This window comes from Poeciliopsis prolifica, unplaced genomic scaffold (genome assembly GCF_027474105.1).
Source record: "Poeciliopsis prolifica strain line A6 unplaced genomic scaffold, Auburn_PproV2 SCAFFOLD017, whole genome shotgun sequence".
Classification (NCBI taxonomy): domain Eukaryota; kingdom Metazoa; phylum Chordata; class Actinopteri; order Cyprinodontiformes; family Poeciliidae; genus Poeciliopsis; species Poeciliopsis prolifica.
In genome coordinates, this window is record NW_026562392.1 from 10951695 (window position 1) to 10968508 (window position 16814).

The 16814-nt window shown below is 39.8% G+C and overlaps 2 protein-coding genes across 2 annotated transcripts; both read left to right on the forward strand.

Annotated features, from left to right (window-relative positions):
• The first annotated feature begins 4316 nt into the window (after positions 1-4316).
• LOC129367673 (trypsin-3-like) lies at positions 4317-6214 on the forward strand. Its single transcript, XM_055042277.1, has 5 exons — positions 4317-4385; positions 4738-4891; positions 5429-5691; positions 5785-5921; positions 6002-6214. The coding sequence occupies exons 1-5, from the start codon at positions 4346-4348 to the stop codon at positions 6149-6151; spliced, it is 744 nt and encodes a 247-aa protein (XP_054898252.1). The 5' UTR covers positions 4317-4345; the 3' UTR covers positions 6152-6214.
• Positions 6215-12699: 6485 nt separating this feature from the next.
• LOC129367572 (hyaluronan synthase 1-like) lies at positions 12700-16313 on the forward strand. The gene is made up of 6 exons (XM_055042116.1): positions 12700-12843; positions 13545-14073; positions 14115-14233; positions 14359-14581; positions 14680-14812; positions 14936-16313. Exons 2-6 carry the CDS (start codon positions 13551-13553, stop codon positions 15609-15611), a joined length of 1674 nt encoding a protein of 557 aa, XP_054898091.1. The 5' UTR covers positions 12700-12843; positions 13545-13550; the 3' UTR covers positions 15612-16313.
• Positions 16314-16814: the final 501 nt, after the last annotated feature.

A 16814-nucleotide genomic window follows, 5' to 3' on the forward strand; every position in this document is an offset into this window, starting at 1 on the left:
ATTTCAGCTTTAGCAGAATCCAATATGCAATGGTTAGAAGTTTGGGGGTTTTAATGGTTTGAGGCAACAGCTGTGAGGAACCTGAGAGACAAAATGCAATTGAATCTGTGGACTTTTTGTGTCTGAGTGTGTTTTTGTGTGTGGGAATCTAAAATAGTAATGACACGGTGCTGTTCCTTGCATCACTCTAACACGCCCTATATTTGTCATTGAAGTTTTGTGCAAACATCTCCATTTTGCTGCTGCACAGAAATCTAAAAGGTTCGCAAATCTACTCTGACCTTTTGGAGAGTAGGATGGATATAAAGATGTTGTGTTGAAACTTCTAGCGCAGGAGCAACTGGGAATCTCCTCTAACCTGAAACCCCCAAAAGTTTGTTTATCCTGTTGCGGCGTTCCGAATGGAAATCAGACCCCTGTCTCCCTGCTGTGGATAACCCAGGAATTTTGTTTTTCTGAGTCAAAACCAGTTTCAACAGCTCTCATTTACATGGCTTAGTAATCTTTTCTTGTGTGCACGTGTGTGTATGTGTGCCTGAAGTTCACCACACACAGGGAAAAAAGCTGAACCTCAATAACCTAAACCACTTCCTTACATACGTCTCTGCTTTTGACCGCAACGTCTGGTTGCCCCTCAACAGATATATGCATAATCAGTCTGGACTGCATGACAGAAAACAAGCCTGACGCTACATAGCCGCACATATTTACAACACAGTGGTCTCTCTGTTCGTCCAAGGCTATTTACAGCAATGACATGAAGCAATCGGAGGATGCCAAGCAAGGGGCAGCAGATGACAGAATACGAGGAGATTTTTAATTTTTATGCACATTAAAACAAACAGGAAGTATAAAACAAGAAAGGATATGGAAGATTTAGATCACAGAAGAGTTTGTTGGAGTTTTTATTGTCTAATTTAGTCATCCAGCAATCGTGTCCTGATTGCTCCTCAGATCCAGAGGCATTTGGATGCCATATGTGACACTAAAAGACTTGTGCAAATGTACTGCTGGCTCACTGGCTGTTTGTGTTTGTTGCACATTTTTAATGAGATTGTTTGCTAATAAACACATGCGTCCCGTTCTGGGATGCTCAGCGACCTCAGACTTTCTGGACAAAGATGTAGTGAAAAATTACCTGCAGTCTTGGTGAAATCTGAAATTTAAGCATGAAAATAAATACGGTTCAGACAACCAGTGGCGGCTGGTGGAGATATTTGTAGGGGAGTCAATAGATAAATACAGATATATTAAAATTCTGCATGTTGGATTCCAACAACAGAAGTTATCCAACAAGTGAAGAAATCTTTTTCAGTTCAAAGAGAACCGTAAAACAACCACCAAAACATACCAAAAGCCAAACTTACACAGAGCCTCTGTGAGGAACGTTGAGCCAACTTAGTTCCCAGGCATTAAAGGTCTGGGAACTAAGACCTTTAATGGTCTGGGAACTTTAAAGGTCTGAACAACTCCATTTGAACAACAAATGGAGTTGTTCAAAGATTCAGCTTTGAACAACTGCATTTCACTCCTTGACACGATCACACTCATAAAAAAATATAAAAATAAATAAAACAACATGCAATATATTGCGTAGAAGAAAATCAACATCATCGTTCACGACTTCATTTGCTGATTGACCTGGTAGAAAACGTACCAGAGACAATCCAAGCGAAGGGAAGAAAGTGCAGTCTGTTATATTTTATTTGCAATAACACAGGAAGCCAATGGACAAGCTACTGTTAGTCGATCCCTTAACAAAAAGAAAAAAAAAGGTTTTTGGCTTGCATTTGATCTATCCGCCAAGTAATTAAGGAAAACAGGTGAGAAATGACTTAGTCTTGCTTGTTATCACACCTACTCATTATTCACCAAACCACAATAACGTGTTCGAGCAAAAAAGAAACACGTTATTTTTTTCCATCCTCCTGGTGCAATTCTTTCAGCTCCAACCAGATGAGGAACCAAGAGAAAAGTGGAAGAAGAATCACAATTTAAAGCAGCCATACTCAGTTGCTTGTTCCTTTTATTTTTGTCAGCAATAAAAAAAAAATCTTACCACACATTGAGGCCAAACCTTGATCAACCACCAAGACAAAATGATAAACAACACTGCAAAGACAAAAGTAATTTTTTTAATGAGTAACGTAGCTACAATCATTTATGATCTGTAATAACTATTTGGACTTTGACATCCTCCATCCCTTTCACATCTTTCTGTCCCTGATTTTCTGACCTAAAACTTCTGAAAGATCAATCTTGAAATGAATTATATTTTTGCATTTAACATTGCTACAGCAAAATCTGTCAGACTGTTTTGCTCTCACCACTGAGCAATCCGACGTGTTTGTTTCTCCTGACAATGGCACCAGATCACAGGCTGGTAACACAAAGATACAACAGTGAAATTATTACCCTATTTAAGGTATAAAAGTTATCTGACATGTGAAAATGCTAACATACAGATGAGTGGAAAATGACAGTTTGTGAAAAAATAAATAAATCTGTCAGTGTCAAAACCTTCAGCTATAACTGGAGGAAACCACAAGGGCTTGGTTGGTCCTGTGGGGGAAAAACATTCAGCTTGAAATGTTCATCCTGAAGTAAAAAAATAAATGAAAATCGACCAATAACATAAAAACAGAAGCTCACTTCGACCTGAGCAGCTGATCGTCTCCATACCTGATGACTTGGATTTCAATGCCATGCTTCAGCTTTGTTTTGTATTTTAAATGTAATCAAACATATTTTAAAAGTGAGTGAAATAATTTGAGTGCTACTCAGTGATGAAAGGGAGGAGAACCTGCCCGTGCTAGATGGGAATGTGTTATGCTCGGCGCTTAAGTGTTTAATCATATGTTTGGGCAACAAAACATCCTTAAATAATTCCCTGTCTGGTGTTGATAAACAGCTATGCTCACATGTGAGTAATGGAGCATCATGCCTGTCATCTCATCTTCATTCTGAAGCTCTGAGTCAGAGGTGATTTGGCATCACTCTGACATCACCTTTAGACCATATATTAAAATCACAGTTTTCAGGAGTCAAATCAATTAGTGGAGTGCTTCGGGCAAATGGAGTGTCGTTTCTTAAAGCTTCAACATTTTGAATAATTAAAGTAAAAGCGTGTGAAACCAAAAACATTTAACCAGCATTTGGAATTAAAGATTAAGAAAATATCGTTTGGTAAGATGAGACCAGCTCCCTGTTTGGAGGAGAACTGGGTCTGATCATTGGCCCCAAATTACTGCACCACCAGCAACATTTGGAGGTGAGAGCATCCTGAGGTGGAAGTGCTTTTGGACATTTGTGGCAGAATTTTTAGAATTGCAAGAGGATATGGAGACATTCATGATAAAAGCTTGACGATAACACAACAAACAGAATCTGGGTTGGCTAATGGGCAAAACACAATCCAACCAAAAATCTATGAAAACACTGGAAGATCAAAGTGATTATAGATGACATCTAACATCATCATCGTGTTGGAAAAATAGGTAAAAAACACACACCATGGAGAAACACCATAATCAGTTTCTCTGTAAAAGAGACGTTTTAAAGCTGTCATTTAAAAAATGCATTTGAAGGATAGTTCTAAAGTATAGCTATAAAAAATACACCTGTACTTACAATGAAGGGAGATTTTAATAAAAATAAGTTACTTAATGTAGAATTACATCCAAGTTCTGGGTGAACTGTGGCCTTCGTCAGTCACTCAAAACGTTTCTCAGTGAGGCCACGGTGAAACAGAAACCTCACAAAATAAAATAAATTACCTGAGATTTTAATGTGAGCAAACCTGATAATCAAAGTCCCAGAAATGCCAAATATACCAGAAAATGCTCTAAAAATGGGTAGGGAAGAAAAAGCATTTTTAAGAAGGATAAAACTCATTCCATTGAAGGTGAAAACTTAAAGCCATTTATTCCTATAATTTGTTCAATACAACTGAGAACATTATTAAAAACAGGACATTTAGACCTCTGTGCTTCAGAACATTTCAGCTGCATGCACAACTATGGATGTCAATTTCTTTATTTTTACAAGCACATCACATACAATGTAATAAGGACATTAAGGCAAAAGGCTTGACTGCAAGTATAAAAATGACAACATTAGACCAGGTTTATACATTTTCTGAGCGATTTTTTCTGCACATACATTTTTTTAAAACTTTATTTTGGCTCGTATTCCTTAGGTTTACTTTAGATTCAGCATGCCTCGGGAAATGTAACATATGGCTTATGTTTGAGGTGATAAAAGAGCTTAAAAGGGGGAGATAAGAGGACTAAAATACCTAACTTAAAGAGAGCGAGGACACATTGGTTACAAACCAGAAAGAGGCATGGCGCTTTTTCTTTTCCTGATCTTCTTAGGCGTAGCAGGTATATTTTATATTCATTTACATGGGAAAAATAGGTGGCACTAGAACTTGTAATTATAATTGACACCAGCAATACATTTTCTATATCATAAAATGTGAAAATGAAAATGTAATTCAACTTCTGGGTGGCAGTGGCTCAGAAAGAAGAGATTTATCCTGAAACCTTCAGATGTTGAGTTCGAACCTCTGCTCTGTCTGCGACTTCTAAATAGTAGCCTTGTTTCTGTCTGACTGCCTTTGGGTAGCTGAGGCTACAATGTGTGTATTAACTGCAAAGTTCTTTGGAGTCCTTTGACTCGATAAAGCTCATGACAACTGGAGGCAATTTACCATTTCCTATTTGTAACGTGCAGCTGGCCTGGAAGATGATGAAAAGATCGTTGGAGGATATGAATGCCCGAGAAACTCTGTGCCCTATCAAGTGTCGCTCTTCACTGGGTACAACTACTGCGGAGGCGTTCTGCTGTCTGATCAGTGGGTGCTCTCGGCTGCACACTGCAAACCAAGGTACAACCTGATGATGAACATCTTTTCATTTTATTGCATGCATAGTGCTGTGCAAAGTTGTTCACACAACTTGAAGTTTTTCATAATTTTTCACATTACAATAAACAAATTTTGTGTATTTGTTTTGTGTTTTATCTGACCGACCAAAACCAACCCATAATTGTGTTTGAGGGGAAACAAACCCAGGACTTTACTTTCTTTTTTTTTTTTTTTTTCAAATCAATATCTGAAAACTGTGCTCTTCAATCAATATTTTGTAGAATCATGTTTGAATGCAGTCTTCTGGGATCTTTTGTCCATTTCCTTCTGTAAAATATTCCAAACTCAGTCTGATTTGTCTACATTTCTTAATGAGGGATTGACTGTCAGTGCGTCACAAAATGTTCAAATGTTGTTTTACAGTGTAATCCTGCTTTAAACTTTGCTATCCCTAGTTGGAAATATAATTTAAAACCTCTACAGTTTCCTTGTGATTGTAATCGAGGGGCAGCAGTGCTGGGGAAACTAAACTGGGTTTCTGAAATGAATCTTTTTCAGCTCAAATTTAGAAGTTCGACTGGGAGAGCATGACATCTGGGAACCCGACCATACGGAACAGCACATCATGTCTGCCGCCTTCATTCGCCACCCTGATTACAATCCCCGCACGCAGGACAGTGACATCATGCTGATCAAGCTGAGTCAGTCTGCTATTCTGAACAGCTATGTGCGTCCTGCAGTGCTCCCATCAGACTGTGGCAGTGCTGGAACGATGTGCCAGATATCTGGATGGGGAAACATTCGCCCCAGTGACGAGGGCTGTGAGTTAAACTTTGTCTGCTCTGTAATTTTCAATGAACGCGAAGAGATAAGAAAATGACATGGAGAAGTAGCTGACTGCGGTGTGTTTACAGCAAGGTACCCAGACAAGCTGCAGTGCCTGGAAGTCCCTCTGCTGAGCGATGACACCTGCTTCAATGCATATCCCTTTCAGATAACTGAAAACATGATATGCGCTGGATACCTTGAGGGAGGGAAAGATTCCTGTCAGGTAGCATCGCTGTTGCACATCAACAGATGTTTTTATCTTGCTGCAAAATATGACGTCCTGTAATCTGTTTTGAACTTCAGGGTGACTCTGGGGGTCCTATGGTGTGTGACGGACAGCTCCAGGGAGTTGTGTCCTGGGGCCACGGCTGTGCTCAGAGAAACAAGCCTGGAGTGTACACAAAAGTTTGCAATTATGTTTCCTGGATCAAGACAACAATGGCTTCTGGCTGAGATGTAAAGCCAAAGGCGTCAGATGTAAATGAGAAAAATGAGTAAAGTCTAACAACAATTTGACATATTTGCGTAAAGAGTAGTTTTTACTGGTCCACAAGATAAAATGAGGGTGGATTTTATACACATGAAGTTAAAAAAAAACAAACTTTAAAATGCTGACTACTCTCATTGTGACTTTGAAAGATGGAGCAGATGTTGAGGAAGCCCCATCAGGTCAAGTGAGAATTAAACTTGATTCTTATTCAAAGAAAGACAGAAAACAAACAAAAAGAAGGAAGGCGGGTGCCTGGTGCCTTTCCATTAGACTAAGATTAAATGGCAACATCAGGTAGAATGAGGGAAGAAATCATATCCCTCACTGAGTCCAAGTGGGCGCAATGAGGGATTGTAAAGAAACCTCTGCATGTATAAAGCAACATAAATGCAACAAAGGCGACGAGTTCAGGGAGGATGCATTCATAGCCACAGAATATGGCTTTTGATATCCATGCAATGTGCATGGATATACATGCAAAGACAGTGACGCTGAGAGGCAAAGACACTGAACTTTGCCACACAACTCTTCTAGCCAGCAGTCTATAATATGGTGGAAAGGTTTATCAGCGTGGCCTTCTAGAGCCTGCCACAGAACCACAGATGTCTCCGGGGAAGCATGGTGGGTAAGAGAATCTTGTTTAAAGACAGCCTGCCTAAGCCAACACAGGGAAGCCGGTTCAGATAGCGACTGTTGCTTGGTAGTTCCGGCATTTGGCGTAAATCTTTCCATTCAGCTGTAAGTTCTGACTGGTACATCTCTGCGGTGATTTCAATTATCCAAATTATTATTGTAGCCATTCCCACCGGACCAAACTGGCAACTTCTCCAAAGTCAGTTCTATCTTGCCAATGAGCTCCAGGGTCTGCAAATCTCTGCTTGTCAGCCTGACCGTCCGCTAGTTGGCATAATCCTTCACTCTAGACCGACAGCTTGACAAGGGTCGATATGCTCCTGTAATTTAATTTATTTTTAATATTTTGTTGGTATGGCCCTACTACTCCGTTATGCAGTATTGTCACTGCAGAATAAATCAAGTCTTTGGTGTTATAAAACAATATGCAACCTCCAAAATGTAGCTTTGTACATACACATGCACATGTTTAAGCCTTTCACATGTTGACCTGTCATAACTATAGACTGAGCTGAAATAATGTTTTATCTTGCAGCTGATTACAGCTAACCATGTTCAAATGTCATGTGTATGAAACCTAGGCTGTCCTGAACATAATTAGGTGCATGTCAACATATAAGGCTAATCTTTTTCTGCTCGTTAAGAAATCAAGCTTCTGAATTGAGTGCATTCTTGTCTTTTCCCCAGTAGAGAACTGATCAGCTCATTCTGAGTTTTATCTCACTGTTTTTTTCCCCAGTGAAATCCTAATTGTCTAGGAACACTCTCTTTGTAAAAATGCAAACAAGGTTTTTTTTGTGTTGTTTTTAGCATCTCATTTTTAAAGTTTATGCATTTGTGGTAGAAACGAGAAAGCTAATCTGAAAAAGTATTTTTGTAGTGTGTCGCAATTTTCTGATGTAGTAAAGAGACTCGAGTGTCTCAGGTGTCTCAGGTATATCCAGAGATCAGTGCCAGAGGACAAACCACCAGACTAACTGGCCATAACAGATATGTATCTCGATATTACCCATAGGCAGAGCCAGGGACACATCCATGGTTCAAATTTGATTGAAAAAATTGAATGGTTTTAGGTATGCTTGGCCCACCTGCAGAACAAGTGAGGAAGATCTTACTCATGAAATTACAAGAAAGTGCAGAGGACTCAGAGGTACCACTATAGGTGGACACTCAGGTACCTAAAGACTGGAAAATGGCTCCTCTTATCCTCCTGCCTTCATGGTGTGCAGGTTCACCCAATTACATCTGCAGTCCATCCTCCAATGGAAGACTGTCACTCCGTGGCTCCCTCTGGTGGAAAACTGTCTGCATGGAATGAAAGAAAAGCAGCCACACACAACCCAAACCTCAGAGACAAGCAAAGAAACAGTGGACTCCACATTCTTGGTTTCTGTAACAGCATTATTCAGCAGTTTTGCACTTTCTGTAAATACGTTGGCACAGTAACTGCACCTGGAGTCAATGTGTTCCTCATTTCTGGCTGAGCACATCTCATGTTGAGAATGTTTATCATAACACATGCACAGGAAATCTGGCAAGAATACCAGGAAGACATCTGTCCGGCATACAATGACACGTTGAAGATGGAGAAAGAGAGGGCTGTCACAATGCAGTGACTGCTTAAACTGTAAAAATGTTGTGTAACTAATGTTGAATAAAATATTTCTATGAGCAAACCTTTTGTATTCTTCAGATTAAAATTTACAAAATCTTCTCAGAAGGAAGAATCTTATTTTAGACAATCATTACTTTTGCACTTCACAAATCTGGCATTAATTATATAGTGGCAAGACAAAAACCACTGTAGAAAAAAAACCAAAAGAGCAGTTTGCACCAGCCATAGAGGACCAGCACAACATGCATGTGACAGAAAGTGTTCTGGTGATTTCATGGGGATGCCATGTTTTCCATGCCATACCCATGGAGGAGGCAGAAACATGCTGTAGGGAAACTGCTCATAACAATATTAGAAGGAAAACTTGCTTGAGCCTCAAAATGACATTTCATGTCAAAGCCAAGTGAAAAGTCCACACCTAACAGTGATGAATAGTTGCCTTTCCAGATGCTCTCCATCCACCCTAAGACAGAAATATTAGCAAAGGTTACATAGTTGGCATTAAAAAGATACAAGTGTTTTCTTTAGAGCAGGAATATTCTTGCTCTAAGGAATATTCTGGCATATTCTTTTAGATATGTCAATGCTTAAACGCACTTGAGTCAAATAATTAGGTCATTACCAGGCATCTGGAGAAGTTTACTGGAATCTTTTTAATCCATGGACAGAAATTCCCCAAATTTTCTGCTGGGGTGAGTGATTGTTGGATCTGGGCTTTAAGAGTATGTTATGGTTTTTTTTTTTTTTGTTTTTTTCATTTACTGACAGCTAAAGAACAGGCTTATGTGTAAGATGTCAATTCAAGATATCAGTCAAGCAACAATTATCTTTACTAAAAATGCAAAATGCTCTTCACATCTGTCCACTTTGTCAAACTGACAAGATATCACCAGACAATTCTCAAAGAAAACTGTGTCATACTGATTATAAGTGTTTCAAAAGCCACATGCGCATAACTCATCGCCGTGAGCGTGTAAAGCTGTAAAATCTAAAGGCAAGTGGTTGGGAGCGTAATATTGGAGATAACAAATCAAGCTGCCTTAGATGTGGTGAGAACATTTGCAGCAACAAGCTCAGACTCAGATGAACTTGACAATGAGTGGGCAGAGAAGTGTACTGCTTAAAGACTGCCGAGGAATAAAACTGTCACTTAGAGCCAGCCATCTGTAAATCATGGCAAATTGTGCATGGCTCTTTGTGGGGGGAAAAACTGTAAAGGATGCACACCACTCTGGCAGGAGCTTATTGGCAATAGAGCAAACGGTAACGTTCGACTGATCTTCCTTTAAGTGTATCAACATAAGTAAGGTTATAAAATTATTTTTGGTGACATCATGCACGACCAACTGCAGTCCAGAAACTTCTTCTCTCAGATGGTCTAACTATTTTAGTAAACCTCAGAAATGATTTAAGTGAATTTGGTTTCTTGGGCGTAGCACAGAGTCTATGAGTGAGTCACCAGGTCCTGGCATGACCTCCAGATAAAGACTCCCAACCTGTTAAGGTTTATGAAGGCCTGTACGCAAAAATATCTTTGTTTTCTTTAAGGGACATTAACCTTAACAGGAGACTGTTTAAAGACTGCTTTTAGCACAACACATTTGTTTGTTGGTTTATTTGGAATTTCGCAAGGAAAGACATAACTTTTTCGGAAACCGAGACATGTAGACGTCGGTCAAGTAAAAACTCTAAGTAAGGTTACGATGATTCAGTTAAATGACAGAACAGCACAACGATTTAACCTGCTCCTTTTACAAAATAATACAAAATGGCATCGATTCAGACGAATTCCCGTGCTTGTTGAGCATTTTAATGGTATTTCAGAGGTTTCTCAGAGAAAAACTGCACATAAGCTGGATTTTAATGAACACAATAAAAAAATGACAAGATTCAACAATGGCTGTGCATTTGTACACAACGGACTCGCTTGCTTCACCAAAAGCGTTGTTTTTCAAATTAATTAAAGGATAAATGTCACATTAAAATGTGAAAAAGTTAATATAATAATCAGCACCTGTTTTTAAACTAAGGAGTTAAATGCACTGTATGAATCAAGTACTATGCCAGACAACTGCATGCAGATGCAGCTTTACTCTGCAAGGAAAACACAGGAGTTTCAACATGCAAACAAACTTGGAAGCCGACTGAATAAGAGGCTCAAATGGTTATTGATGAAATAATAACTCCTGGGGATAACCAACAGATCAAGTTACAGTTTTTGTGCATATAATCTCCCGACATGACATCATATAGGGATGTAACTTCTATTTGTGTCCGACATGAAGCGTTTTTATGCTTCATGCCAGCTTCCAGTGGCTAAGGGTGTGGATACTCATGAGTGGTCAACAGATTTGTGAAGAACCTCCCCAGGGATGTGATCATGGGTAGGTCAGGACATTGAGAGCCGGACTGAAAAACAACAGCAAAAAAACCCAGAAAACAACAGTTTATTTTTATTTGTTTTATATGTATACAGGATCTACAGCACTGACATTGGGATGTCATTCGGACTAGAGAAGTGTGGTCGGCTGATCACAAAGAGGGGGAAGGTGATCCGCACAGAAGGAGTCTCACTCCCACAAGGAACAATAGCAGACATAGAGGACAGTTACAAGTACCTAGGTATACCACAAGCAAATGGCAACCTAATGAGGCCACAAGGAAAGGAGCCACAGCTAAATACCTTCAACGAATAAGGCAAGTCCTGAGAAGCCAGCTCAATGGCAAGAACAAAATCCGTGCGATAAACAGCTATGCCCTGCCAGTAATCAGATACCCTGCTGGAATAATTAGCTGGCCAAAGGAGGAGATAAAAGCCACAGATATTAAGACCAGAAAGCTACTAACAATGCATGGAGGGTTCCATCCCAAATCCAGCACCCTGAGACTGTACACGAGCCGCAAGGAAGGAGGCAGAGGACTAGTGAGTGTGAGAACCACTGTCCAGGACGAAACAACTAAGATCCATAAATACATCAGGGACAAAGCCTCAACAGACAATGTGCTCAGTGAATGTCTCAGACAACAGGGAACGGAGGTTGAAGTGCCAGAGATACCATCATGGGAGGACAAGCCCCTACATGGGATGTACCAGAATATGGACTGGAAACCCCGGGATCAAAGTGGGAAACACCCCCAAAGGTGGTGGAGAACGCCAGAGCTAAGATCCTGTGGGACTTCCAGATCCAGACAGACAAAATGGTAATGGCGAACCAACCAGACATTGTCGTAGTGGATAAACATCAGAGGAAAGCCGTTGTGGTAGATGTAGCAATACCAAGTGATTGCAACATCAGGAAAAAGGAGCACGAGAAACTGGAGAAATACCAGGGCCTCAGGGAAGAACTGGAGAGGGCCTGGAAGGTGAAGACCACAGTGGTGCCTGTGGTCATCGGGGCCCTCGGGGCAGTAACCCCCAAACTGGAGCAGTGGCTACAACAGATCCCAGGAACAACATCAGACATCTCAGTCCAGAAATGTGCAGTTCTTGGCACAGCCAAGATACTGCGCAGAACCCTCAAGCTCCCAGGCCTCTGGTAGAGGACCCGAGCTCAGAGGATAACAACCACCCGCGGGGGGTGAGAAGGGAATTTTTTTTATATATATGGTTTAACACACCCACACTTCTATTCATATCATATTACATCATAAAAATAAGATAAAAACCTTTTTTTGTCCCTGCAGTTTTAAAAAATAACCACCAGGGGGAAACATCTACCTAGTGAACAACCCTGTTGAAGCCTCGGCCGTCATAATGTCTCTTTTGGGGACGCCGTGACGTCATAACGCGATGTCTCAAGAACTGTGTCATATTGGGGAGCAGAGCAGATACCGACAAAAAAAAAAAAAAAAAAAAGAAAGAAAATCCTCAACTAGTTCAAAACAATTGTTTGTAATATTTGTAAATCAGCAACAACAACAAAAACTTGTTTCTTATAAAGATAAGGATCACTGATAGATAGATAGATAGATAGATAGATAGATAGATAGATAGATAGATAGATAGATAGATAGATAGATAGATAGATAGATAGATAGATAGATAGATAGATAGATAGATAGATAGATAGATAGATAGATAGATAGATAGATAGAAACTTCGCGAGAAGCTGTTTGCAGCTGTTTAAGGCGTAATCCATCTTTTTTTTTCAGTGTATAAGATCTCCATGGTTAAGACAAAACAAAGCAAAGGTTTGCCCCGCGCGCCCCTTCCTTCTTGACGCAGGACTGAGTCAGCAGCGGTGCTCTTAATGAACCATTCACAAGGCATAAAACCCAGCACGTAGCCCCATCCCAAACCTAAAAACTTATAAAAGCAGCAAACTTCACAGCCAAAGCATTCAGACTGAGAACAACAAGAGGTGTGCGAACTGCAATTCCGAAGCCGAGGGAGCCGCGCATCATCAGGTAAGGTCCACTAGGAAAAAAATAAAAATCTAAATAATAAAAAAAAAAAAAAAAAAAAAACGGGGGGGGGGGAAACGCAATATTTTGATTATATGTTTTGTGAAGTTACTTACCTGATGAAAAGAGGGGAAAATCGTGTAACTGGAATTTCCATTAATTTATTAGGATTTTATTTAACATTCTGACTTTAATCCGAGAAAAATTCAAAGTAAATATTACAATGAAATTACATTTTGTTATTGTTCAGCAGTGAAAATATTTGTTTTGATAAAATCTTAGATATTGTGAGATATTAGATCTCACCATTTCTATAACTAACGATTTAAATCGATTCTAGATTTTTCACTATTATAAGGATTTTATTTAATAATTTCTGCAAAGCTCTTTGACATTATTAGTATTATAAAATGCAAAGAAAAAAATCATAGGCATGCAGGTAAAAAATATTAAAATATTGTTTCTGAGTTGCAATATTGTCCTGTCTTTCAGAAAATCAGAAAAATTAACTGATAGTGCTTACAAAGTGTGAGTGTCTAGTCATTTAAGTGATTTATCTCTTTTGGCCTCATGTACTCATAGTATTTAAAATTCATTCAAACTTTATCAGAGAACTTTTTCAGGTTTCTCATCTGGAAGTATTTGAAGTTTCTTGAGCCTCGTTTGAACGAGTTAACCAACCTGTCGTGTCTTTTGGTCTGCAGAGCAAAATGAAGCTGAAACATTCATTAAAAAAGCTTTGGACAATCCTTCGAGCCATTTTCACGTTCCTCTTTGCTCTGCTGGTTCTGGGAGTCATGGTGTGGGCCTATGTGGAAGGCTTCCAGCTGGTGACATCCATGTACGGGATCATTTCCTTTGGCTTTTACGGACTCCTGCTCTCCCTCCATGTTCTGGTTCAAAGCCTTTTTGCCTTTATTGAGCACCGGCGAATGAAGACTCGCACGAAACCGTGCAGCTACACTAAAACAATTGGATTCACTATTTCGGCTTACCAGGAGGATCCCAGCTATCTTAGAGAGTGCCTCAACTCTGTCAAGAGCTTGCAGTATCCCTCAGAGCTGTTGCGCATCATCATGGTGATAGACGGGAACTCAGACGATGACAGGTACATGATGGACATGTTTAGGGAAGTGTTTGCAGACCAGGATCCAGGTTTCTTTGTGTGGAAGAACAACTACCACTCATGGGATCCCACAAAGCCTCAGCAAGATGAAGAGACGGGAACAGAAAGCAATGCTGATTATGTCATTGGAGAGGATCCTCAGAAAAAGACTTGGAGCATCTGATCCAGACCAAAAGGTGTGTGTGCATCATGCAGAAGTGGGGAGGCAAGCGGGAGGTGATGTACACTGCATTTAAGGCTTTGGGATCATCAGTTGACTACATTCAGGTATTTACTTTTCTCCATTTGTTGAAAATCTCAAAAAGTCTTACTCAATGTCTTGTTAAAAAAGAAAAAAAAAAAACTTGTGGCATTGCAAATTTTCAGTGATGTTTCATGTTCTGACTCCTCAGGTGTGTGATTCTGACACCAAGCTGGACCGTTTAGCTACTGTGGAACTGTGCAAGGTATTAGAGAGCAACCCCAGGTACGGTGCTGTGGGAGATGTGATGATTCTCAACCTGAAAGATTCATACATCAGCTTCATGAGCAGCCTCCGGTACTGGATGGCTTTCAACATCGAGCGGTCCTGTCAGTCCTTCTTCAACTGTGTGTCCTGCATCAGCGGTCCTCTGGGTAAGGAAAACAATTGTCACTGATGTCAAAGGAGGATCATTTTGAAATAAGCTCCCCATTGTTGAAAGATCTCACTTGATACATATTTTTTCATGCAGGTTTGTACAGGAATGACATCCTCCAGCAGTTTCTGGAGTCCTGGTACAACCAGAAGTTTCTGGGAAGTCACTGCACATTTGGAGATGACAGACATCTCACCAATCGAATGCTGAGCATGGGCTACGCCACAAAGTACATGCCCTTTTGTTATTTCTATTACAAAAACCCAAACTAAATAAACTACTCATAATTCATCATATTTTTGAGATGCTAAATCAAAACACTTCTATAATTTTGTCTGTTGTGTTGTTTTAGATACACAGCTCGTTCCAAGTGCTACACAGAAACACCCGCCCAGTTTCTTCGCTGGCTCAACCAGCAGACTCGATGGACCAAGTCCTACTTTCGCGAGTGGCTCTACAACGCGATGTGGTGGCACAAGCATCATCTCTGGATGACCTATGAGTCCATCGTCTCTGGTATTTTTCCTTTCTTTGTCACAGCCACGATCATCCAGCTGTTCTGGACGGGCTCGCTGTGGGACATCCTCTGGGTTCTCTGCTGCATCCAGCTAATCGGGCTGGTGAAGGCGGCCTACGCCTGCCTCCTTCGCCAAAACATCGTGATGGTCTTCATGTCGCTCTACTCCTCGTTGTACATGACCAGTTTGCTGCCTGCAAAGTATTTTGCCATTCTCACAATGAACAAAAGCAGCTGGGGGACGTCTGGCAGGCGTAAGATCGTGGGTAACTACATCCCCCTGCTTCCGTTGTCAGTGTGGGCTGCTGTTCTCTTAGGCGGGTTTGGATACACAATCTACAGAGAGACTCAGAAAGATTGGTCAAGTCCAGCCAAGGTTATGGAAACTCGGTTCCTTATTTTTGGTTGTGTGGCTTACGTATGTTACTGGCTGGTCATGATGTTCCTCTACTGGGTGTGGTTCCGCAGGTTATGCAGAAGGCGCTCCCAAAGCTACACCCTTAGCGTGTAGATCTAAAGACTGAATACAATTTTAATGACTTTATTTATTGTATTTATTTTGTCAGTACACACTAAGGGGTTAAGTATTGTTTTTATCAATCAGAAGTGCAACATCGACTATTTCACTCATATGGAGATGTTTTTGCATATTTAAAAGCATATGAGCTGAAGTTTTTGGAATTATTGCAATATGGAAACTTTTTCTGATTAGATTACGAGAAAGCTTACTGTCTGTTATAAGACATTTATTTATGATATTTAAATCTGGGGAAAAGTGATTGGTTATTTCTATAAAGACTAAATCTACTGATGCCACTACTGTCCATGTATATAGTTGTGTACACTTATGAGAATGAAGTTGTCTCCTCACTGAATGCTGCACTGCATCTCAGGCTGTTCTGCATATTTACTTGAAACTTGCACACTGTATGTAGAGTAAGCCACACTGTGAAACATCAACAAGCAGAAAAGCCATCTCTGACCAATGCCTGAAGTTATTGCAACACTTTATCATACATACGTCATACATTATTTTTTTGGCAAAGAAAGCTCACACAATTCACTGTAATCAAATCCATCTAACAGCATAAATAAATCTGATTGATTTATTGTTACAGTTGGTATATTCATCATGTGTGAAGTACAGTACAAATGCACTTTTATGGAATTTGATACATTGATAGGTCTATATGTTTGTTCTCTATGTTTTTTGTTTGGCTGTAAATATTTCGAAATGTGAAAATGTTATTCTATTTTTGCCAAATAAAATATTTATAATAAAATCTTTGGAGAAAATGATTACATTATTTGCTCTATTTATCCTTAAAAAAAAACAAAAAACAAAACTGGAAACAAACAAATATTTTTAAAAAGTGAGCTCACTTATGTTTCCTGCCAAGATTAGCTTCCCAAGTATTCAATCATAGAAGAAACTCACACCCTCACCTGCCCTAAAATGAGCAAGTGATTGTCCTGACAAGAAAAAAAATAATAATAAAAAATTATTTTTATGAATCTGAAAAAAAGCAATATAGCTTTTTGGTTTGAAATACCAGAAAAGTTCAATCAGTATGATCTGTATATTTATGATAGAGGCTAATGGTGCCTTACCAATATTGTAGCTGAACTTTGGCAAGCAGCATGAACACTGAAATACACAGTGATAAAAATGCCATCACTGTAGCTGGAGGTGAAAACGGCTTCATAAACCTGC

What these genes read in the sequence shown, in the direction of transcription:
- LOC129367572 (XM_055042116.1), top strand. Translation starts at nt 13,551, where the DNA reads ATGAAGCTGAAACATTCATTAAAAAAGCTTTGGACAATCCTTCGAGCC. An exon ending in CTGCATCAGCGGTCCTCTGG is followed by an intron (nt 14,582 to 14,679) that starts GTAAGGAAAACA and finishes TTTTTCATGCAG; the next exon opens with GTTTGTACAGGAATGACATC. An exon ending in AGCATGGGCTACGCCACAAA is followed by an intron (nt 14,813 to 14,935) that starts GTACATGCCCTT and finishes GTGTTGTTTTAG; the next exon opens with ATACACAGCTCGTTCCAAGT.
- LOC129367673 (XM_055042277.1), top strand. Translation starts at nt 4,346, where the DNA reads ATGGCGCTTTTTCTTTTCCTGATCTTCTTAGGCGTAGCAG. An exon ending in GATCTTCTTAGGCGTAGCAG is followed by an intron (nt 4,386 to 4,737) that starts GTATATTTTATA and finishes TGTAACGTGCAG; the next exon opens with CTGGCCTGGAAGATGATGAA. An exon ending in GAGGGAAAGATTCCTGTCAG is followed by an intron (nt 5,922 to 6,001) that starts GTAGCATCGCTG and finishes TTTGAACTTCAG; the next exon opens with GGTGACTCTGGGGGTCCTAT.